The sequence below is a fragment of the Mesoplodon densirostris genome, chromosome 10 (genome assembly GCF_025265405.1).
Source record: "Mesoplodon densirostris isolate mMesDen1 chromosome 10, mMesDen1 primary haplotype, whole genome shotgun sequence".
Lineage (NCBI taxonomy): Eukaryota > Metazoa > Chordata > Mammalia > Artiodactyla > Ziphiidae > Mesoplodon > Mesoplodon densirostris.
This window is the reverse complement of record NC_082670.1, coordinates 64655634-64681490: the sequence shown is the minus strand read 5'-3', so window position 1 is coordinate 64681490 and position 25857 is coordinate 64655634. Positions and strand designations below refer to the sequence as shown.

Here is a 25857-nt window from a genome sequence, read left to right as displayed (position 1 = left end):
GGCCAAAAAGAAGTAAACAACAAGCAACACTTTTTAGTGCCAAAGGCCACCATTCACAACACATACACAACAGTATTGAATACAGTAATGAAGGTTATGCCTTACATGGTATAGTGAACACCTTTAAAAAGTGAAGACTACAGGAGATGGAAGAAGGAATAGAAGACTTAATCACACTACTCTCAGTCCAAGACTGTCATGAGAACAAAAATAAGTAAGGATATAGAAGACCTAAATAACATAAGTGAAAGATTAGATATTATGGATATGTATTAAAATTTAGACTCAAATAATAGAAAATGTACCTTTTTCTTAAATATGAAATGTTCCTTTAAGGTACCTACATAATAGGTGATAAAGAAAACCTTAATAGAATCCATAAAGTAAAAAATAATAACTGTAATGATCACAGTGCTGTAGAAGTAGAAAGTAATAAAAAAAATCAATAATCCAAAAGGCGCTTCTACCTGGAAAAATTTAAAACACTCTATTAAACAATCCTTGAGTAAAGGAAAAATGCAAACCAAAATTGTAGAATTAAAAAAAAATAGTAAAAACACTATACATAAGAATCTATAGGATACAATTAAAGCAGTCATCAGAAGAAAATGTGACCTGCAAATACGTTTGTAAATTAAAATGAAAGAAGTGTGTGAACTAAATTCCCAACGAAAAAAGCTGAAAAAAGAACAAGGTAAAGAAAAATGAAGCAAAGGGAGAAAACAAAGATGCAAGCAGAAACTAAAAGGTAAAAGGAAAAAAAGGGAAATGATAAATCAAAATGCTGCCTTTGAAAAATAACAACAAAATAGATAAAGCACTCACTAAATTAATCAAGAAAAAGGGGAGACAGCAAAGATACACAAAAAGAAAAATTACCACTGCCTGACCTCAATTTAATGGTGTGAAAGTCAGCTATGTTATGTATAGAAGTAGTTCATAATTTATTACTGTATAATATTCCATGTTGTGAACACAGAAAAATGTATATACCCATTTTACTCTTGGACATTTGGGTTGTTTGGAGTTTGGAACCACAATGAGTAAAGCTGTTATGGACATTCTTATACGTGTCTTTTTGTAAACACATAAATATGTGTTCTGATTAAGGATGACAAAAATACAGAACAATTTAAGAAAGAACTTAAAAGAGAAATGTATAACTTACACAAAGAAAACTATAGGTTGTTATGAAGTAATAAGAAAACACTGGAAAAAATGAAGCAGCAGCTTAATACAGTGGTAAAGAACTTGTAATCTGGAGTCAAGAAACCTGAGTGCGAGTGCAACAGTGCTTGACAGAATAGCATGTCAGAGATGATTACACACACACATTTCATAGGCTTGATATCATGACTGAAGGCGTTTGTCCAACTAGATACTAGAAAATATCATAAAGCATAAAGCTGCAAGAATTCCATTTTTGAAATTTGTATGGAAAATACAAATAAAAGAAACAGCAAAACATTCACAAGTATATTTAAGACTTCAGCAAATAAAAAAGATAAAGGACTATTCACCTAATGATATCCTTACTTTACTACCCTTACTAGAAAGACTCTCAACAGGTTGTGAAAATTTTAAATAACGAAACTTATGATACTATATATCTGTCAAAATAAATATGCAACCTTGGAAAAAGTATTTGAAATATTTGAAACTTTTTACAAATAATCAATATCTTTAGGTATAAATAACTTTTACCAATATAACTTTTATGAACACTCTAGTGTAAAAAATTACAGAAACAAGCAAAACAACTAATAAAAGAATTCTAAACTGCCTACAAGCAAATAAATCATGTACCCTAACCTAGTAGGCAAAGAAATGCAAATTTAGGAAGAATAAGAATCTGTTTTAAAACAAAGCAGACTAGCAAAGATGAGCTGGCATGGTCATGGGTAAATGGATAAATCTCAAATATAGCTCATATGGGAGTAAGTGTTCAACCTTTCCTCTAGCTGGTAGGAAAATGAGTTGTTACTTCTCCAAAGCCTTAAAAATGTTATTTTCTTCTGACACAGTTGTTATATCTCAAAAATTTTAGCCTAACCAAGTGATGAACAAAAGAGCTTTGAGAAGAAGAATGCTCATGGTAATACTGTTTATAAGACAAACAAAAATAGAAGCCACCTTAACGTTCCCAAAATAGGGAATTTGTTAAATCCTAATTGTAGCAAAGATTGCATTTACCCATATCCAGTTTTATGTTCTTTCATTACAAACACTAATGATGCATGTGGGGAGGGCAGCTGGAGTAGGAAAGGGAAGTCACGGAAGTGACACTACATGATTTCCAAACCCAGCTTTGAAAGGCCATGCAGCTTCTGCCTGGTTCTCCTGGGACACTCTCTCTTGGAACCCAGCCACTACGCTGTGAGGAAGCCCAAGCAGCCTTTAGGGGCCCATGTGGAAAGCAACTGAGGCTCCCAGCCCACAGCCCAGCAGGGTTCCCAGGGAACAGAGAGCATCAACTTTCCAGTCATCTGAGTGAGCCTTCTGGAAAGTTTATTCTCCAGCTCCCACTCAATCTCTCCCAACCTTGCCCAAATTACAGATTGGTGAGCAAAGTAAATTACTGCTCTTGTTTAAGCCACTACATTTTGAAGTAGTTACACAGCAAAAGTGAAATACAGCTTAAGCATATAACGAAAGAGGAAATTTTTCCAGGCGCAACAAAAGTTTCGTACAGCAACGGTCATAATTTTAAAAACACAGGCATGTCATTAAGAAGTGAAGATAAGGTCTACTGTATTTCTTATTGATGGAGTGTTATGCAGCCATTACTAACAACCTGGCAAAACTAAAATAATGCCTATTATTTTGAGTGAAACAAACGAGCGCAGCAAATACGCGAAGATAAAAGAAACTGCATACAAGATTTGTTTCTAACATAGTAATTCCAAGTCCCTTAGAAGATACAATATATTACAGACTCTAATTTTGGATCTAAACATACAAGCATCTTGTGCCCTAAATAAATTCTCATTTAGTCATTTCAGAAAAACTAAATGAACAGTACTGACTCCCTAAAACTAACTGCCCAGGGCACCATATTTAATCTTAAGCAACATGCACCAGACCTCTAGAACAGTATTAATCTTACAACACCGAGGAGGGGAGATTACAGACTGCAGGCAAAGCCTAGTGCCAAGGGTGAATAATCAAAGCTACTTTAGAGAACCAAAAATGACCTCGGGTCGCTTCAGTTTGCAATCCACTATGTATTCAGCTTTGATTTAAATTCACCTTGCCATTTGGCTCAACATAACTAAATTTTACACGTGGAAAAAAAAAAAAAAGCAGAAGCTGTTTAGGTCTATAGCCCAAACCACAGAACGACGAGTTCACGTCCAACATTCAAATGGTTCTTGGCAGTGATTTCAGAACGGACATACCTACGTAATGTAAAGATGGTGTGATGAAATGCTCACAGTGTGAGGATCTGGTCGAAATATATGAAGCTTCCATCACAAAGAAAATGATATCTTGATCAAAAGTAAGCAAAAGGATAAAAACCCCTCCAGTACATATCATAAGGACAAAATTATGAGATAAATAAAAAATAATGATGATGTAGAGAACGTCCAAGTTATTTATTTCTCAAGAGGTAAAACTGATCTTTTTCAATCAACTGTCACAGGTGAAAATCAATGAGCACAGCCTGGCCATCAAATGATAATAGCCTCAAAAAAAAAAAAAAGAAATCATGCGGATAATACACTGACACGATTTTCCCATTTAATGTTGATGGAAGTGAAAAATGTACTGATTAAATCTAAAATTGTTTTTGGTTTACACTTTCCTTAAAGAAGTTTAACCAAGTAGCTTAGTAAAATGTTTCTTATAGAACACATTTATTAACATAGACAAAAAAAAGTCAATACAAACTCATGTTATTAATATGCATAAACTAATTACCATATTTTAAATTAGCAACCATTGAGTCAGGATGCCTAGTGACTTTGTGAGAAAAAGAAACCTGAGCTGACTTAGCTTTCAAATTTTTCAAAGTTTTATATGCATGAAATTTCATAGTGATCTTCCATAGTACTTCCAAACAACATAAGCAATCTGCACCTTCTGGCTTATTATTAATCACTGTTGTGCTACTTGGTCAAAACATGAAACCTGAAGCAACAGCTTCAGTCAAACTAGACTGCTAAAATAAAAATGGACAGCAGCTCCTGTCAAAATTAGAAAGTAGACAAAAATTAGAAAGGCAGTATCCGTAGTCAGTAACACCCAGAAGGAAATCATCTTACCAACGAGCAGGAACAAACCCACCTGTGAAACACGGTATGACTTTAAAAAGTAATGTTTAAATTGTTAAGTGACCCCAAAGCATAAGATGTGCAATGTATGCATCACTGATTATGCAGTTACAAAGTACATTCAAGGTTACATACCTCAAAAAAAATAATAACTGAGGCAGATGTTTGAATCCATGTAACTTGTAAACAAGTTGATGTGAGTATACTACGCTCAATTAATTGAAATACAGCAGAGTAGGGTTCCCAGGGTTTTATATATTTTCAATTTTCTAACATCAAGAATCGGGCTCTGGGTTGTTTTGTTTGTTTTTAATTTTTAATTTTATTTTTATTTATTTTTGGTTGCATTGGGTCTTCGTTGCTGCACAGCTTTCTCTAGTTGCAGCGATCGGGGGCTACTCTTTGTTGCGGTGCGTGGGCTTCTCACTGTGGTAGCTTCTCTTGTTGCAGAGCTTGGGCTCTAGGTGCATAGGCGTCAGTAGTTGTAGCTCACGGGCTCTAGAGCACAGGCTCAGTAGTTGTGGCACACGGGCTTAGACGCTCTGTGGCATGTGGGATCTTCCCAGACCAGGGATCGAAACTATGTTCCCTGCACTGGCAGGTGGATTCTTAACCACTGCGCCACCAGGGAAGTCCCACATTACTTGGTCTTCTTAACTTATTCAAACATTTCTTGGTTGTCTAAAGCTCATTCTCTGACAGATTCCTCAGGAAGAGTTCATGGGAACTGATCTCTTCCATGTTCATACATCTACCTGTGGTCTCTGTAACAGAACACCCAAGATATTGAATATAAAATCCTTGTTGAGAGACTCTGGGAGGAGCAGCTAAGATAGTGCTTAATTTTACTTAAAAGTTTATCCTAAAGGAATAATTACAGATGTCCATATGAAAGGATTTAGCCATAAGGATGTTCTCCCTGGCAAAAAAAAAAAAAAAGGAAATTTTAAAATGTGCAGTAGTGAACTGCTGGAATGCATTGGGATACCTTCACATGATGGAACATCATAACACTTTAAAAACAATATTGAAGAGTTATACTGAGTTAGACACGCATTCCCAACATCACTGAATAGGAAAAATATGAACAAACAGTATACAACTGATCCAATTACTGTAAAAAGATTCTAATAGCATGTGTATGTGGCAGCAGGGAGAAGGAAATTCGTGAATGTATGTGCACACATATATGCACAAGAAATATGAATTTGAAAGATATATATCAAAATTTTTAAAGAGATTATTTGGGGATGGTTAAGCAGTTTTAGTCATCTGTATTCTATAGCTCATATATTCTGGATTTTCAATACTAAACGAAAATTCATAAAAGTTATAAACATAATCTGATAAAAATAAATTAAAATGGCATTAGCTACTTTAAGTTTCTAGATATTATAATTAAGGGAAATTGCAATGACCTCATCCAATACCTGTCTTCCTAGTAAAGCAGCAGGAAACACCTTTATGCATTCCCAAACTCCTCCAGCCCCAGATCTTTAAGATCAAATATTTGTAGGACACATTAATAAGCTTGGAAGAATGAGAAAAATAAAATTACAAAGTAAACCAGGAATTTTTTTTTAAATCAGTTTACAGGGCAAAGATTAGTAAATAAACTCACACCTAACTTACAAGGTTTTCTCTTATGCCTGGTCAGGCCTTCCAGAAGCTTCTCACTGAGAGTCTTTCAAGTATCTGAATTGTGAAAAGGTTATCAATTCCCTACATCTAGTGATGATGCAAGAATTACTTACAAAGTACCATCTACCACGGGTTCAGAAAGTATCCTTTTAAGAGTTTCATTTGTTTTTTCTTTTTTGAAAACAGGGTAGAAAAACAGTTTGTCACTTTTTGTTTTGCCCAATTTTCCTATTTACTTGAATATGCAGAACACATGATTTGTAGCTCAAGAGAGTTCCCTTGTCACCATGGCTGTGAACACTTTTCACACCATCACAAGTAAATGGTACTCTCATCATCTACCTTTCTAGAGAACAATTTAGCAGTTTATGCACAGCCTTCTAAGTGTGCATAACACCTGTGGTAATCTACTAGCAGCAGACACAAAGTTGTATGTAGGGCTTCCCTGGTGGCGCAGTGGTTGACAGTCCACCTGCCGATGCAGGGGACATGGGTTCGTGCCCCGGTCTGGGAAGATCCCACATGCCGTGCAGCGGCTGCGCCCGTGAGCCATGGCAGCTGAGCCTGCGCGTCCAGAGCCTGTGCTCCGCAGCGGGAGAGGCCACAACAGTGAGAGGCCTGCGTACCGCAAAAAAAAAAAGTTGTATGGAAACAGGATGCTCACTGCATCAGGGTGAGTGCAAACCAAAAAGTCAGAGGCAAACAGGTCAACAGTGGAAGAAGGGTTAAATTACCATAGTGGCACAAAATGAAAAATTATATAGTAATTTTTAAAATGTTCTTACGGTATATTTAATGACATATTCATGAATATGATAAATCAACATATTTTTATCATAATTTTATAAATGTATGCATAAAATTCATAGACATATGGACCAAAGACTAAAAAGAGATAAACCCACATGGCAATGGTAATTAGCTCTGGGTAGTGAGATTACAGTCAATTTTGTTTTCTTCTTTAGGTTCTTCTAAACTTTCTGCAGTAAATAGTAATTTCTCTTATTTAAAAGGAATGGCATGGGCCTCTTTTGGGGACTGAATTTCAACAACAAAAAAATATCACCATATAGAGGCATCAATCCCCCAAAAAGAACAGATGCAGTTCTTTCTCCCTGTCCAGCAGGAAGCAGTAAGCCTGGTATTTGTTCCTGGGTCCCTTCCTCTTCCACTCATTCTAGCCCATTAACAACCAAGCACTTGAAAAAAACACAATTAGCAATACTAAGACTGGTAAACCTGCCCCTAAAACACACACCTATATACAAATATTTGTACTTTTCTTTAAGTAAAAATAAAACAATGGCCGTTGTGTCGAAACCCCTAAGGAAGGCCAGTATCACAGCCGTACATGAGCCGGGTCTTCTTCCTACTGCCCAGCCTCTTTCTATGTCCCCTCCTCACTGCTCACTGCATTCAGCACTGCTGGCCTTCCTTCTCCTCCCGGGTCTCCCCATGACCCCTCACACCTCAGGGAAGCTGAACTACAAAGTTCTTCCTGCAGAGGTTCACACAGCACACTCCTTCTTGTCACTGAGGGCTTAGCTGGAACATCACCTCCTCAGAGAGGCCCTCCCTGACTTCCCTCCCAGCAAATGGTGTCTGGCTCCACTCCCTGCACACTTCCCCTTGCAAGACACTCTATCGACATCATCCTGTGTAATGCTCTTCAGAGCACTAACACTATCCGAAATAATTGTTTCCTTGTTTATTGCCTGGCCTGAGCATCAGCTTTAGCATTTATAAACTCCATGAACTTGACAAACTCACTCAACACACTAAGTCTCATTTGAGAATAACCCAGGGTTATAAGTCACTAAGTGTCTGGCCTATAATAAATGTTCGCTATAATGGTAAATTGTTTTAATTAAAAAAAACAGAACCTTACCTTTTAAATGACAATCCACTGTATATTACTGAGTGGCCATAGATACATTTTAAAGATCATAGGATGAGACAGAAAAGATGCAGAATGGTTAGAGGCCTCAGCACCTGAGGATCAATATATCACTGAGTTTGCTGGGTTTTCTCTCTGCCTCATACATCCCAGATTGGGTGCTGGATAATCCAGGAGCCAAACAGCATACAAACACAAATACACAGGAAAAATCAGCTCTCTCAAGCCAAAGGATAGGAAAGGGGCAGCTGGAAAGACCAAAAACATTAAGACAATAGCTACTCTACTTTAGCCAAACACCACAGAAAGCCGATGGCCCCTTCAGCAAAGGGCAAGAGGAGAGACTAGCCTCCTACCCTCACATGACCGTAACAAGGCACCCCAACACTCTTCCCTGCCAGGGAAATAGAAAGGACCAAGAGAGAGCTGGGACTTTCATCCCAACCCAGCAATAACAAAGGCCCCTGGCCCCAACCATGGTATCAGTAGAGATACTGATGGGATGCCTGGACCTCCACCCATTTATAGCAGTAATCATGTTCCCCTCCTTCTTTCTGCTGGGATGGCATCAGAGGAGGCAAGTGGGAAGGCTTCACCTTTACCACCTTCCACCAGGAATGGGGCACCCACTCCTACCTAACCAGTGTCAGTGGAGTAATAATAAGGAGCCCTCCCCCTACCAGTCAGGGGGGCATCAGAAGAAGCCCAGTGGAAAGCCTGGATTCCCACCCTTGCCCAGCAGTAGGGAGGGGCTCTACCACACCCCTGGAGTGTCAAGAGAAGTCTACAGGGGAACCTGGACTTTCACCCCAACCTGGAAGGAACAAAGCATCACCATCCTTCCTCTGCCAGTTCGGTGTCAGAGGAGGCCTACTAAAACAGGAGACTTAAATAAAATCCAGAGTCTTAAAACATAACACCCAAAATATACAATGGATATAGAGCTTCTGTTTAACAAGTTGACAGAGTTCTGGAGCTCTGTTTCACAACAATGTGAACCTACTTAACACTCCTAACTGTACACTTAAGAATGGTTAATAGGGCTTCCCTGGTGGCTCAGTGGTTGAGAGTCCGCCTGCCGATGCAGGGGACATGGGTTCGTGCTCCAGTCCAGGAGGATCCCACGTGCCGTGGAGCAGCTGGGCCCGTGAGCCATGGCCGCTGAGCCTGCACGTCCGGAGCCTGTGCTCCGCAACGGGAGAGGCCAGGGCAGTGAGAGGCCCGTGTACCGCAAAAAAAAAAAAAAAAGAATGGTTAACAGTAAATTTTATGTTTTTAACCACAGTTTAAAAAAATTTTTAAGTGCCAATATTAGTTAAAATCAAAAGATTATTTCTCATTTAATACATGTAATTATTCAATCATTTATTTAAGATACATGGAATATTAAACATTATAAAACAATTTCAAAATCATATTAATTAGTGCATATTATTTTACTACCTTTGTGAAATATCTTAAACTCAATAAATCCAAGAAAAATAAAAGTCTCAGCCTCTCTTACCACAATTTATACAGCAAAACTACTCAAGTGGTACTTTTTCTAATACAATGACTTGGAAAATTTAATAGCAAAAAATTAGACACAGACTATACTTTCTCTGAGGCTCAAATTTCTTCACAGAATTAAATCAGATTAATTAAAGGCAAAAAATGGATTGCCTTCTATTTTGACTTTCAAGATCAAGTTTATTATGTAAGCCTGACAATTATTAATTACTGAAATTTTTAGTTTTATAAAAAACCAAATTTAACGTGTTGCATTTCATGCAGGAGAAACACTATATTTAAGTGGCCCCATTCCACACTTCCTAGTAGTGTTACCTTCACCATGTTGTACAAAACTCCAATTTGACAGCTATCTCCCCTCAGAAAAAGGGTAATTGGTCCAATAAGTATTAAAGAATACTACATACTACATTACCCTCATGAAGATTCATAATACACATGAGCACACGAAAAAGTGGAAAAGGTTGTACAACTGAAAATATGTCTGACTCATTGCTTTCCAAATGTGTATATAACCATGGTCCACTTTTTTCACCTGTTAATACCTCACTGAACACTAATGTTCAGGGGCAGGGCTTCTCCAACCATAAAGTTCCAACAAATCCTCAAGAGACCTCATTAAAATGTCAATTCTGATTCAGCAGGTGTGGGTGGGGCCTGAGGGTCTGTGTATCCAACACGCTCCCAGGTGATGCAATGCTTCTGGTCCAGGGATCACTCCTTAGCAGGCGCTAGAGAAGACACTTTGAGGAAAGCTACTACAGAGACTTCTTTGTAGCTGGTAGTTTTCGGATACGAACTGAATACTTACAAACTCTACACTCCATAAAATAAAGGAATATCAAAGGATTGGAAGGAGACAGTTAAAAACAAGAGAAAGGGAGCTCTGAAGGTTATGTGTACTGGCAGGGTATTAGGACAAAGAAAGGAATAAAAATGAATCAGGGTAAGCAGAGAATATAAAGGGACCCCTCCTTAAAGCAGGCAAGGGATATGGGAAAAGAGATGAGGGCTGAGGACAAGGAGGCATAAGAAATATTAGCATGTAGGAAGGACTCATAAATTTTCTATCTTTTCATTACTAAAATGGGACAAGCAGGCAGAGCCTTTTACCAGATTTCTATTTTAATCACTAAAGACTTTATAACATCTTCAGATGAATGGCCTGTGGTACAGAGGTTTGGCAAAGTTCAAAAGGGCCCCTTGAGATGAAAAATAAATTCTACAGAGATACATTGCTTATTGAGCCACTAAAATTGTAGGAGAACACAACAATTTTTAAAGTAGAGTAATAGGTCAAACCTTTTCTTGGATTAGCCTCTGAAGATGAATCCCACAGGACAGCATAGCACTGAATAAGGTCAACATGTACTGCTGGACTCTGCAGATGGCAGAGGCCAGGGAGTTTATTACTGAGGTCAGTCCCACCTTCTCAATAACATTCTGGAAGGCAGTAGGAGAATGGCGAGTGATTCTACACAAGGCCTGCAGGGACAGGAGAACAGATCCATCAGACTACTCCAAGCCCATGAACAAGTCCCCCGAAAGAGAACAAATACTTCTGTGGAAAGGAGTAGAAGGTGTTTACCTTGCTCCTTCATTACTTACCTTGGCATAAGAAATTTGGGCAATTTCAACACATGTAAAATTAAAACAATAATCCAAATACCAATAAATACTTAAGTTGCTGTAAAACATTAGAAACTCTTACAATGATCATATGCATTATGAGTTAACTAAAATGATAAAATAATTCATGAGTCTACACAGAAAAACTTTAATAAAAAACATTAAGATAAGCCTTCTTTGTGCAGACACTAAGCTAAGGGTTGAAAAAAATAGTCATAAAAGTAAGTATTTGTTTATTGTTTATTATGTGAAAAACATGATCTGAGAATATCTGAAGACTACCTCATTTAATCCTTCCAAATAACATATATGAAAGGTATTATTATTAACCCCATTTTATAGGTGATAAAACTAAGGCACAGAATATTTAAGTAACTTGCTTAAAGGCATATAGATAGTAAATGGCAAAGCTAGAATTCAAACCAAGGTAATCGGACCCCTGAGCTACTCCTCAACTGCTCATAGACTATCAAAGGTGAAACTTAAAATTAATAAACTAATAGAATTTAATGTGTTGTAATAGAAATGGGCTCAATTATGCTTGGAAAGGCAGAAAAAGCAAGTCAACAAAAGCTGCATAAGGAAAATGATAATTGAGTTGGTTTTTGAAGGTGAGCGGGAAAGTAAGGTGAAAAAGTAAGTAAAGAAAATTCTAGCCAGAGAGAAGAGGACAAGTATTCACATGGAGACACGAAGAGCAGAGCAGGTTCTCGGAAGGGAAATTTGTCTGATGCATCTCTCAGGTGAAGGACAGACAGAGAGAGTAGTAAAGAAGGGAAAATGATAACCCATCTATTGAAGAGACTTTCTTTTCCCCATTATATATTCTTACCTCCTTTGCTGAAGATTGATTGACCATAGGTGCATAGGTTTATTTTCAGGCTCTCTATTCTGTTCCATTGATCTATGTGTCTGTTTTTGTGCCAGTACCATACTGCTTTGATTACTGTAGCTTTGTAGTATAGTCTGAAGCCTGGGAGTGTGGTACCACCAGCTTCATTCCTTTTTCTCAAGATTGCTTTGGCAATTAGGAATCTTTTGTGGTTCCACACGAATCTTAGGATTATTTGTTCTAACTCTGTGAAAAATGTTGTATTTTGATAGGAACTGCATTAAATCTAATAGATTGCTTTAGACAGTATGGTCATTTTGATATTAATTCTGCCAATCCAAGAGCATGGGATACCTTTCCATTTCTTTGAATCATCTTCAATTTCCTTCATCAGTGTTTACAGTTTTCAGAGTATAGGTCTTTCACCTCCGTGGTTAAGTTTATTCCTAGGTATTTTAGTATTTTTGATGTGATTTTATTTTATTTTTTAATTTTAATTTTTTGGCCACACGACATGCAGGATCCTAGTTCCCCAACCAGGGATCAAACCTGCATCCGCTGCAGTGGAAGCTTGGAGTCTCAACCACTAGACCACCAAGGAAGTCCCTTGATGTGATTTTAAATGGGATTTTTTAAAAAAATTTCTCTTTCTGATAGTTCATTATTAGTGTATAGAAAAGCAACATATTTCTGTATATTAATCTTGTATCCTGAATCTTTACTGAATTCACTTATTACTTCTAATAGTTTTTTGGTGAAGACTTTAGGTTTTTCTATGTACGGTATCACGTCATCTGCAAATAGTGACAATTTACTTCTTCTCTTCCAATTTAGATGATGTCTTTATCTATTTTTCTTGCCTGATTGCTATGGCTAGGACCTCCAATACAGTGTTAAATAGAGGTGGTGAGAGTGAACATCCTTGTCTTATTTCTGAATTTAGAGGAAAAGCTTTCAGCTTTTCACCACTTAGTATAATGGTAGTGTGGATTTGTCATAAATGACCTTTATAATGTTGAGATATGTTCCCTCTATACCCACTTTAATGAAAGTTTTTAGCATGAAGGGATGTTGAAGTTAGTCAAATGCTTTTTCTGCATCTACTGAGATTATTGTGTGATTTTTATTCTTCCTTTTGTTAATGTGGTGCACCGTACTGACTGATTTGCAAATGTTGAACCATCCTTGCATCCCTAGAATAAATCCAACTTGATTATGGTGTATGATCCTTTTTTCATACTGTTGGATTTGTTCTGTGAATATTTTGTTGAGAATTTCTGCACCTATATTCATCAAAGGTATTGGCCTGTTATTTTTTGTAGTGTCTTTGTCTGATTTTGGTATCAGGCTAATGGTGGCCTCACACCTGTCAGAATGTCTATCATCAAAAGGTCTACAAGGACTTCCCTGGTGGTGCAGTGATTAAGAATCCACCTGCCAATGCAGGGGACACAGGTTCGAGCCCTGGTCCGGGAAGATTCCACATGCCATGGTGCAACTAAGCCCATGCGCCACAACTGCTGGGCCTGTGCTCTAGAGCCCTCAGGCCACAACTACTGAGCCTGCGTGCCACAAATACTGAAGCCCGCGCACCCTAGAGCCTATGCTCCGCAACAAGAGAAGCCACCACGATGAGAAGTCCGCACACCACAACAAAGAGTAGGCCCCACTCGCCACAACTAGAAAAAGCCTGTGCGCAGCAACGAAGACCCAACGCAGCCAAAGAAATAATTTTTAAAAAAGGTCTACAAATAACAAATGTTGGAGAAGATGCGGAGAAAAGGGAACCCTTGTACACTATTGGTGGAAATGTAAATTGGTGCATCCACTATGGATGTTCCTCAAAACTCTAAAAATAGAACTACCACGTGACCCAGCAACTCCACTCCTGGGTATATATCTAGAAAAAAATGAGAACACTAATTCGAAAACGTAGATGCACCCCAATGTTCACAGTAACACTATTTACAATACCCAAGATATGAAAGAAACCTAAACAACAGATGAGTGGATAAAGAATATGTAGTACATATATACACAGTGGAATACTACTCAGCCACAAAAAAGAAGGAAACTCTGCCATTTGCAGCAACGTGGATGGACCTAGAGAATATTATGCTTAGTGAAATAAATCAGACAAAGACAAATACTGTATGATATGACTTACATGTGGAATTTTTAAAAGTAATACAAACAAATGTGTATAGGAAAACAGAAACAGACTCACAGATACTGAAAACAAACTAGTGGTTACCAGAGGGGAGAGAAAAAGGGGAAGGGGCAAGTCATGGGTATAGGATTAAGAGATACAAACTTATGTATAAAACAGATAAGCAATAAGGATACAGAATATAGCGCAGGAAATGATAGCATTATCTTGTAATAGCATTTAATGGAGTATAATCTGTAAAAATACTGAATCACTATGTTGTACACCTAAAACTAATATAATATTGTAAATCAATTATATTTCAATTAAGAAAACAGATTTATTTCATTATTTCAGTCAGTATTATTTCAAAGATTATTCAATCCCTGGATTAAAAAAAATAAGAGCAGTCTAAATGGAGCCCCTAAAGATCATGCTACAATTAGAATTTTTCAAGGGTATTTAGGGTTCTCCCTTAAACTGGCTTCGAGACAGTGAACAGTAAGTCTCATTAGCACTGTAACAATTCTTAGAGAGGCTTTCACAGCAAGACTGACTTCCTATTGATATAAAATCCCTACACAATCATAATGGGGATGTTTCTTGATAGAAGATTTGTCCAGACTGCTTCTAAGTGTATTCAAAGCAATATGAGGGCAACTGGAAGTTCTCCTCTTCAGAAAGCTGCTCAAAAGCCTAACCTATCTTCCATTTTGAAAAGCTCATGCAGGAAATAACTTTTAACCCATCACTTCTGGATATCAAACACAGTTGAAAGTTCACAGAAGCTTAAGAGCACATGAGGGCTTGTATTTTCCAAATCAAAAAAAAATCAAATCTCAAGACAGATCTTCAGTGATTAGGTTTTGAAATATTTACTTAATAAAATAGCGCTCGAGACTACATTTTAAAACTGGAAAGAACACTTCCAGTTCAAAATTCACTTCAAAATTTGCCTCCAAAAGGACATTGTGTTACCTCCAGAATTTGTGACCATATATTTATTAAAAGCAATGTCTAAGAAAGAGATTCATTCAAAACTGAAGGTGGCATATCTATTAGAAACATGAACACAATCACCACAGAATAAGTTTAAGAACCATTTCTTTTCTGTCTTTTGAATGATTTTTTCATGTCATATGAAAATCATCTTGGGAACTTCTTCAAACTAGACACACTCTCATCTGACCTCTGAGATCTTAAGACACATCAGAACAGGGGCAGGGGGTGGAGAGAGAGGAGGAAGCAGTCAGTGTTGTTGAAAAGCTCCCCTCCAACCCCAGTGAGAACCACTGCCCCGAAAAACTCTTCACTTTGTCACCCTTCCTCTCAGCACTTCAGTAATTATAATTAGACCAGTAACCTCCCTCATAGGAGCCATTCTACTCAGTCTAACTCTAAAGGTTTCTCTCGTTCCCACTGTGGCTCATACAGAGATTCCCTGTAATCCTAATAATTCTAGGAATCCTTTTATGCATTCAATACATTTCCCAAGTCAGGTCTGCTCCCTTCAACAACTAATCCCTAAGCAACGGATGCCACCACTCCTGAGCGGGAAGGATTAATGAGCCATCTTTCACTCCAAGCCAGGCCGGTGTTTTTCAAGAGCTCCAAGGTCTAGGCCAGTGGTTCTCGAACTTCAGCAGGCATTAGAAGCGCCTGGAGGCTTGTTAGAATGCAGATTACTGGGCCTCTCCCCGCAGAGATTCTCAGTCAGCAGGTCTGGGTCAGGGTCCAGAAACCTGTGTTTCTAACAAGTTCCCAGGTGATGTTCATGCTGCTCATCTGCATCACACTGGTACAGGGGGACTCTATGGGGCCAAGAGATGACTAGGAGAAATGGGTCAGAAAATCAGTGATACAGGCAGTAGGCACAGACTGTTAACACGCAGAACAAGGAGCAAGTTGGTGACTCAGCACCGATGACACCATCCTCCAGCCTTGCTCTTGCATCCATCAAGTCAACGGATATCCACCGGGCGCCTACCACACGTGCTCAGGAGGGAACAACAGCAACAGGGTCCCTACCTTCCTAGAACTGGCCTCCTAACAGGATGTATGATGACGTGCATACATCGGTTGCATAAATACAGCTGTGCTGACTGCTATGTCAGAAAATACAAAGGGACACGAGGGGCAAGGAACATCCTAATGAAAGAGGTAACATTTAAGCTGAGAACTAAAAGATGAAGAATCGGCCATGTGAAAAGCCAGAGGAAGGCATCCTGGGCACAGGGAAGAGCAAGGGGAAAAGTCTTGAGGCCGAAAAGTGCTTGGAAGTTCTTGAAAATATCGGAACATGTATGTCGTTGAAGCACAGTAAGTGAGGGAATGAGTGTTAGGAGATGTGACAAAAGAGGTAGGCAGAGGCAAAAATCACCCAACATCTTGAAAGTCATGTGAAGAATTCTGACCTTTATCACTAAATGGGTACGTTAACCTCCAGAGCACATTCCTGAGAGGTTGTTATCGGAAAAGAAACTAAAAAAGAAGTTCAGCTCTGTAAGGCGTGCTGGGGAAAATTCAACTGTCATTCCTCTAGGAATCTGTGTAATGTGTCTTCAGGATGCGTATTTTCAGTTTCTATATACTCAATCTTTAATGAATCTTCTAAAGGCAGGTGAAATTTTCTTAAGATTATGATGTTAGAATAACTTTGTTTTAGGATCCCCAAACAATGATCTCATACTGTATTCCCCATTCTGTTATTAGCAGGACCTTTGTGGCCTATTTCCACTTGTATCCCAAGTAAAGAAGAACATTTAATGTTATCAGCCTCCTGCCCTCCACTCATGACGTGAGACAAGAGGCTCCATCTCAACCTTTGCAGGAAAAGCCCAAACCTGCAACCAAAGACCTGGCTTCAAACTGACAGAAAGATGAACAAAGCACAGTCCTGGCTTTCCAGGAGTTTACAATCTATAAGGGATTACAATAAGATAAGCAGGCATAACTAATTTACTCCACAAAATGTGCTAATTGCTTTAAACATTAAATTTTATCCTAAAACTCAAAGCACTTGCCAATTCTTAACCTCTACCTAGAACTCTGTAGTATTTATCTAGTATTATCATCCTTTAAAAAAAAATTTTAAGATGTTGAAAAGTTTTAGCAGAGCAGTAAGAAGAGGAGATGTGATTTTATAAAGTTCACCCTGTATGGAAAATGGAACTAGTGGAGCAGCAAACTGGCCGTGGGAGACCAGTTAAGGCCACTCCACTGGTCTCAGTGAGAGATGGTGGGGCCTGGATTATGGGGGCAGCAGCAGAGCTGCCCAGGGAGGCAGACAGACCTGAGCAGTATCTGTGAATCAGAATCAGAGGACAGGTCGACTGGCTGGATGTAAACAGCGAAGGGGAAGGAATTAGGGAAGATAAAGCATCAAAAATGATACCTAACCCTTTGTTTTCCTTAGTCTATCTTCCCTTACCTTCCCCTCCCAAGGGCAATACAACAGATTCTGAGGAAAGAGGTCAGAGGGGAATGGGAGCACTGAGCACAAGTGGCTCAGGACACAGGGTGGCACTGACACGGGAGAAAGAGAATGACATAGAGGCAGCGGCCAGAGTGGATGGAGTCTGTTACGCTGAATAAATTAACTGATTGAACAGATCAGTAAATATACTGAGAATAACTGAAACCAGGTTTCTGTATGAGATTAGATTTACAAACACAGAAAATGGGAAGGCTAAAAAGAATCCTAAGTATGGGATTAAAATTGGAAGTATCTATATGAATGCATGAGTTTTGTTCCAAATACCCACAATGATAGATATAAGAACAATTCTATATGCATGCGTATGTATGAATACATATATTTTTTTCTAGCTCTGAATACTAAGAAGGCCTGAAAACAATAACACCCCATAGCAATAAGTACAGCACTCAGATCGTGGTTTCTAAATACCAAAGGTCCCTTGGAGAAATGATTGGTTCCAGGGCTGGCAGAGCAAGTACAAAAGTAGCCCAGAAACTGCATGGTGTCAGAAAGTAAGGAAGTGATCAATGATAGAAATAGGTCAATGGGGGCTTCCCTGGTGGCACAGTGGTTAAAACTCCACCTGCCAATGAAGAGAACATGGGTTCGAGCCCTGGTCCAGGAAGATCCCACATGCCGCAGAGCAACTAAGCTCATGTGCCACAACTGCTGAGCCTGTACTCCACAAATACTGAAGCCTGTGTGCCCAGAGCCCATGCTCCACAACAAGAGAAGCCACCTCAATAAGAAGCCTGCGCATCGCAATGAAGAGTAGCCCCTGCTGGCTGCAACTAGAGAAACTCCATGCGCAGCAACGAAGACCCAATGCAACAAAAATAAAATAAATAAATTTATTTAAAAAAAAGAAGAAATAGATCAATGGGACACAAAAGCCAGCTTGTAGGGCTTCTAGGATAATCTGAGCATCCAAACAATAAATAATAATAGTGGTAATAGTAGTATCACATTACAATTAATTGAATAAAATAGGTATCCATGATCATAAGGATATAAATACACACATACATGTGGGAGAAGGGAAAGAGTTTCTTTAAAATAGAATTCCAACCAATACCAAAGACCTGTTTTTGTACAGCTCATGAGAACAATGTACAATGGTTTTTACATTTTTTAAAGTGTTAAAGAAAACAAACAAAACAAAGAGAATATGGAACACAGACCATATGTGGCCATCAAAGCCCAAGATACATATCATCTGGCCCTTTATAGAAAGTATTTGCCAATCTCTGATATAAAAGGAATGAAACAGATGGTCATCACATGGCAACCATCACAGAGGCATATGCTACAGGTAAGGGTCCTCAATGATGTTAATGGGAAAACACTAGATAGACCCAGGTTGAGCCTTGTCCTACAAAATACAAGCCCTGCGTCCTTTAAACTTGTAAATGACATGAGGTTCCCAGAAATACTGGGGAACTGTTTCAAACTGAAGGAGACTAAAGAAATATGAAAACAATATATAACATATAATACTGAACATGATCCTGGAGCAGAAGAGACATTTTGGAGGAAATCGGAAAAATTACAGTGAAAAATTAATAAATTAGATGAACACTAAGAACAAAATATAAGAGGCCCAAGATGAAAGAGTGAAGCTTAATGTGTCAAACGAAGAAAGAGCTAGAAGGTATGAGACTTTGGTGGGAACAACTGAGAAAAAAACTCTGCCAAGAAAAGAAATCATGCTGAGCATAAAAATGAAAATGATAATATAAACCCAATTAAAGCAAGACAGGTTTTTTTTCTAAAGGCCCAGGATTAAAACGAATCCCTTAAGATGTGACTCAAAGATGTCCTGAGAAAGTTCACTGGTGTTTTTAGGACAGATACCAGATAGGGTTGAAGAGAAAACAGTCCAGAAAGGAGCAAGCTTGTGGCAATAACCCTTTAAAGAAATATGGATGGGGTGGGGGTGGGGGGTGAGGAGGGATGGAGGTACATCCTAAAAAACTTTGGATATGTTTTTATGTGTGTCTTTTTATTTTTAATGTGGTAAAGAATACCTGAACACTGATTAGAAAGATCTAGTACACAAGGAGAGGATAAAGATTTAGGAAAGAGCAAAAATAACCATTTGAGTGAGATTCTCAAAAAAAGAAGAGATGGAAGAATCACGGACACGTTTGTCTCTGACAGGAGAAGGGACAGTTCATCAGCTGTAGCGGGAGAGAAAAAACTGAGGCACGATAGGTGTGGATGCAAATAGGTCCAAAGATGCGTAAGACAGACACTGGGATAATTCCCTCTGGATGTCTCCATTTTTCTCTGGGAAGTATTTACTGAGGGGGAAGCCATTTACTGAGGATGCAGGAGGGAAAACATGGGATTGGAGGGTTAAGGAAAGAGGATAAGGTCTGAAATTGGCACAGTGAGAAGCACAAGAATGAGGAGACTAGAGAAATACAAGGTGGGTACCAGATAACGTTGAGAGTCCAGATAAGACTGGTGATCAAAAAGAGTATATAAATAAATCATATGAGAAAGGGCTGTATCTGTTCAACCAACTATTAAATTGATACAACCAGGTTAACACATCTTCATACATAATTATCCTTTACATAAAGTCATTATAACCATGGAAGCAAAGCAGTAGACAACCAATCAAAATACAGAAACTGCAAAATCCCAGATGCTTGAACATTAATATGAACTCATTTGAACCACATGATAAACCCATTTAACATAAAGTCTGAAAGAGGGAGCTAACAGGAAAAGTCAAGGGACACTAGAAATATACCGAACCAAATCCTGCACCCTAACCACTGCCATGGTTTTCCACTATCACCTCCAAATAGTTTTGAAACTGTAATTCATGGTCACACAAGATCCTATTGGAATTTCCTGACAGTCCTCCTGCTTCAGGAGAAAATCAAATTGTTGTTCTCACCAACTGTTACTCTGAGATTTCTACCTATCCAATGAAATTTACTCTGTATCTAGCACAGTTCTTCAATCTTGGTATTTAAATACATGCAAATATATCCCCAAAAGATGCTCCATCTTACCGATATTGCAGTTATCCTAAGAGAATCAACGGTAGAATGTTTGAATAGGTACCATAAAACAGGCCCAGTTTCTCCTGTAATAAAGCCCTGGGCCTGAGCAGAAGAGGTAGTGCAGACATTTTCAATAATCTTTGCTGCCATGTGATTCACAACACGTTCTTCCTAGAGAGAGAGGAGTAGAAAACAATGAGAAAATTAAATAGGTATTATTTAGGATGAGAAATATATACACATCATTTCTTCATAATCACTGCTTTATAAATAAAGCCCTGATACCAAGAGTGCCCCTGGATGTGTTAGTTGTTTTAGGAGGTATGGTCATTTTTTTCAGGCTATTATAAAACTATTACATTTGGTTAATCACTAAACCTAGCATAACATAATTCTCCACATATTTCAATAAAAAAGGCTGAAATAATCTGGAAAATACACAATTATAACTTACAGCATAACATAAAAACTGGAAGATAATTTTAAAATCATAAGGAATATGCAGAACAATCTTCAGAAATTACTCAGGGCTGGAAATGATTAGTGTACCAATAAGCTAAAGACCACCTAAATACAGAGCATCAAGGAAAGTCCAAAGAAAGAGATTGCAGCAGTGGTGTGACCAAATTAACCCTTAGACTAAAGGCTGTTCTGGATTGTTCTAACAATGCTTAGAAGTCTCAAAAAGGATCAAGCTGTTTCCAGGTAACTTAAATGAGTCCAAGAAAAAGCACAAAAGTACTTAAAACACTGTAAAGAAACAAAAGTGCCCAACATAAAAATCACGTCTGACATCCAATTAAATTCACACACACTAGAAAGCAGGAAAATTTGACTCATAAAAAGAAAATTTAATTAAGGGAAATGACATAAGTGACAGAATAAGAAAAAAGTCTTTAAATGGTTATTATAAATACAGTCCATACCCTCAAGAAGAAAGAAAGAAGAAAGAAGCATAAGGAAAGAAACAGAAAATTAAAAAAGGACCCAAATCAAAGGGCTAGAAATTATAATGTCTTATATGAAAAATACACTGAAATGGATTAACATATTAGACTCTGCAGACTCAATGATTAGTGAAGAATAGTGAAGACACAACACTTAGCAAAAAAAAAAAAAAAAAAAAGAAGAAGAAGAAAGAAAAAGAAAAAAAGAAACAACTATCCAAAATACACACAGAAAGAAATAAGACTGGGTAAAAAAGAAATAAGCATTGGAACATCAGTGAACTGTGGGACAACTTCAAACAACTTAATGTATGTGCAATGAGAATCCCAAAAGGGAGCAGAGGGAGGCAGAAAAAATATTTGTTTGAAGAACTACTGGCTGAAATTTTTTCAAATTTATGAAAATTAATAATTCACACTCTAAGAAACTCAATGAAGCTCAAGTAGAAAAAAGAAAAGTCACACCAAGGTACATCATCATCAAACTGCTAAAAACCAGTAATAAACAGAAACCTGTAAAAGCAGCTAGAGTAAAAAGACACATTATGTAGAGATTATCTAACACATAACCTAACAAAAATAAGGATGACAGGAGACTTCTCATCAGAAACAATGCAAACCAGAAGACAGTGGAACAATATCTTTAAAGTACCAAAAGATAACTGTCAACCTATAAATCTATATCCAACAATAACACCTTTTAAAAACAAAGGTAAGGGACTTCCCTGGTGGCACAGTGGTTAAGGATCCACCTGCCAATGCAGGGGACATGGGTTCAAGCCCTGGTCTTGGAAGATCCCACACGCCACGGAGCAACTAAGCCCGTGCACCACAACTACTGAACCTGCGCTCTAGAGCCCACAAGACACAACTACTGAAGCCCGCATGCCTAGAGCCTGTGCTCCACAAAAAGAGGAGCCACCGTGATGAGAAGCCCAAGCACCACAACAAAGAGTAGCCCCCGCTGGCCGCAACTAGAGAAAGTCCATGGGCAGCAACAAAGACCCAATGCAGCCAAAAGTAAAAATAAATAAATTATTTAAAAATAAATTTTAAAAAGAAAGAAAAAAAGAAAAGGAACATTCTTAAAAAAAAAAAAAAAAGGTAAAAGTGAGGAAAACAGGGACAGGTTGGTAAAAGGTGCAAATTTTCACCTGTAAGATGAATAAAGTCTGGGGATCTAATGTAAAATAATGTGACTCTAGTTGATAACACCATATAGTATAATTGAAATTTGCTAAAAGAGGAGAATTTAAATGTTCTCACCCCAACCCCCAAAAAAGGTTAACGGGATAAAATATGAGACGACTGATGTGTTAGCTTGGTGGGGGAATCCTTTCAGAATGTATGCATATATCAAATCATCACTTTGTACACTTTAAATACCTTACAGTTTTATGTGAATCATACCTCAATAAAGCTGAAAAACAATTTAAATCCCTATCTCTGATAAAACAGACAAAAAACAATCACCATGAACATAGATTTATACCTATCTATCAGATTAACAAGCTTGACCTACTGTAAGAAAAAAAGCACATCACCCAACAATGGCAGAATTCACCTTTTTTTCCCCCTACGTACGTATACATACTGAGTCATGAGAGAAGTCTCCACAAATACCAAAGATTTAAAATCATACATACACCACTCCCTCTAACCACAATACCATTAAATAATAAAAAGATAAATAGAAAAAACATAAAGACAGGTATTAAATGAGAAAGAAACAAACGAGGTGTAGAATTTGTTAAGTTTACAAAGGATGTAATGGGATAAAACAGTTAAAGGAACATGAAAATTTACAGAGAAACCCAACCAATATAAATCGTAGAACCCTGTGGAGCTTCCCCCTTAAGATTATCTGCCGCAGGAGAAGAGGAGGTATAAACCTCACCCTAGCAGTGAACATACCATACTTGGTGCCTCTTACCCCACCAAGTCTCTGGAAGCTGGTCTACTCCCTACTCAGTGCAAACTCAGGATCGCTTCTTTGTGCCATTCTCAAAGGTTTGTTTCAAGACACATTAGGTAACTCCATACTTAGTATTGCATCCTACTAACAACAGCATTCCAAATATTATGAATAGTGATATTAAAAGGAAAAACACAAGAAACCCTGCATCATTCCTATTCCACATATATGTTGCTCACTTTCACTACATAAAGGCAAGGAGAACTGTGCGTACCCGCAGAGAACCCAGTGTTGATGGCACACACATTCTTTATTAGGAAGATTAAACCAAAACTGTGTCAGTTACAAAAACAAAAAATACAGCTGTACATTTTCACTTTTATCCAGTATCAAGAATTTTAACTTCTCTCTCATTTTCGTTAACTAGTGTCTAAAAACACTTCAAAAATAATACATATAATGGCTAACACCTCTATACATTCTAATTCAAGCCCCATCTTTTTCTAATAAAATACAAGCAATTTACCAATAGTTTTCTTTTTTAAAAAGCACTGAAATTGAAAATTCAATTTCCTCTTAAAAGAATTTTGTTACATCAAAATTATCTAATAAGCTATGGTTCAGAAATGAATAATAAAGCCGACCATTTATTTTTTGAACCTCACATTTTAACATATGCCAGGTGTCAGTTCAGCACCCATAATTATATACAGACTATTATGCAAGCTATAAAAAAAAACAGGTGGTTGGTTAGATACAAATGCATAAATTAATCTCCTCTAAACACGTGGAAACACTCTAGGTACTATTTCCAGCTTCTGTGTGCACTGTACAGTAGGTTGCTACCTACCCAGATAAAAATAACTACCTTCAAGAAAAGCCAGTTTTCTCAGCCTACCTATTGCATGCACATACAGAACATATGCCATCTAAGTTCAATGCCAAATATTCCTGAGATCAATACAGCAATGATACCAAGGGGAGAATTGCTCTTTGCTATTGTCTACAATAGGTCAAAGCAATGGAATGAAAAGCTGTCAAAGAGGACCCAAGTCAGAAGCATGTGGAAGATCAGCCAACACAGGTACCTTTCCTTATACAAAACATCAGATGGGGCCCCATGGCTTGGCCAATATCAAACTACTCAAGAGTGGCACACCTGGGACTGAAATCCACATCCTCTGACTCCCACCTCAAGGTCTCCAAAATGCCAGCCCCAACTCTGAAATGATGACTCAGTGTCATCATGGGTACCTTTTCTTCTATACTGCCACACTCTTTTTAAAAGTTATACCAGGGCTTCCCTGGTGGCGCAGTGGTTGAGAGTCCACCTGCCGGTGCAGGGGATACGGGTTCGTGCCCCAGTCCAGGAAGGTCCCACATGCCGAGGAGCAGCTGGGCCCGTGAGCCATGGCCGCTGAGCCTGCGCGTCCGGAGCCTGTGCTCCGCAACGGGAGAGGCCACAACAGTGAAAGGCCCGCGTAACGCAAAAAAAAAAAAAAAAGCAGTTATACCAGATCTTCCTTTTTTTTTTTTTTTGTTATGTTCCACCTTAAGTCTCTCACTCTAAATACTTCCCCTCTTTCCACCTGAACATTTACATCTGTAACAAGATCAAAGCCATTTGACTCACATCTCTATTACCATTGTTAAAATTATAGAAATCGTAACAGGTTGACCTATTTGGAAAACAAGGTCATAATCTCTTAGGTAACCTTTTGAAAAAGAGAAAACCTACTGAAAACTATTTAAACAAACTCATGACAGTCCCAGTGTAAGACTATCTTCCTCTCCCTAAGTGGATCTCACAGCATGCCACAGGATAAGGTAGGTCTGTGGGCAAATAACTTTGAAAACATCGCATATGATATGCGCCCATGGAGATTCATAATTAAAAGCTCTGAAAAAAAATAAATAAATAAAAGCTCTGAAAAGTACTAAATACAAACAAATGAAACTATTCAACCTTGTTTAACCCAGTGTGTCCCAAGGTATTTGACTGGAAAACCCTTATTACACGTGTGAATTTCCCATGGCAAAGCTAGTTATCTATGCACAATGAACAAAAACAATATGTATAATTTAAAACTAAAATTGTCTTCTAAGAAGTCTACATATCAATTAAAACAAAAAAGTAAAATTTCCATTCTGCTTTTCTCTCAATGCACAGATTAAAGGGAGGAGAAAAGGGAGTACAAACCAGAATCAACGGCCCATGTTCAACAAGGTACATTACTAAGTTTTGAAAGTGGAAAAAAGAAGTCAACTAAGTTAGGCAAGAAACATCTCAATATATTTAAGAACAACAGAAATAGCACAACAATGTGAATGTACTTAACTATATACTTCAAGGTTAAGATGGTAAATTTTATATTAAATATATATATTTTACCACAATTTAAAAAATACAAGAGAAATAGAACAGACCACATTCTTTATCTATACAGTAATGCAACTTTGTTATTGCAACAAAAGAAAAAAGAGGCAATAAAATCCCACCCATCTAAAAAGTTTAAACCATTTCATAAACAACCCTGGACCAAGATAAAATTTTAAACTAGGGATT

The 25857-nt window shown here is 37.9% G+C and overlaps 1 protein-coding gene across 6 annotated transcripts in view; it reads right to left on the bottom strand.

Annotated features, from left to right (window-relative positions):
* Positions 1-25857, bottom strand: part of ULK4 (unc-51 like kinase 4) — a 535263-nt gene that overhangs the window by 404187 nt on the left and 105219 nt on the right. For all 6 annotated transcript variants that reach the window (XM_060110747.1, XM_060110746.1, XM_060110750.1 and 3 more), the window contains 2 exons: positions 20439-20600; positions 10624-10806 (listed from right to left, as the gene is read on the bottom strand). In XM_060110747.1, the coding sequence (XP_059966730.1) occupies positions 10624-10806; positions 20439-20600 (345 nt within the window). The remainder of the gene's footprint in view (positions 1-10623; positions 10807-20438; positions 20601-25857) is intronic.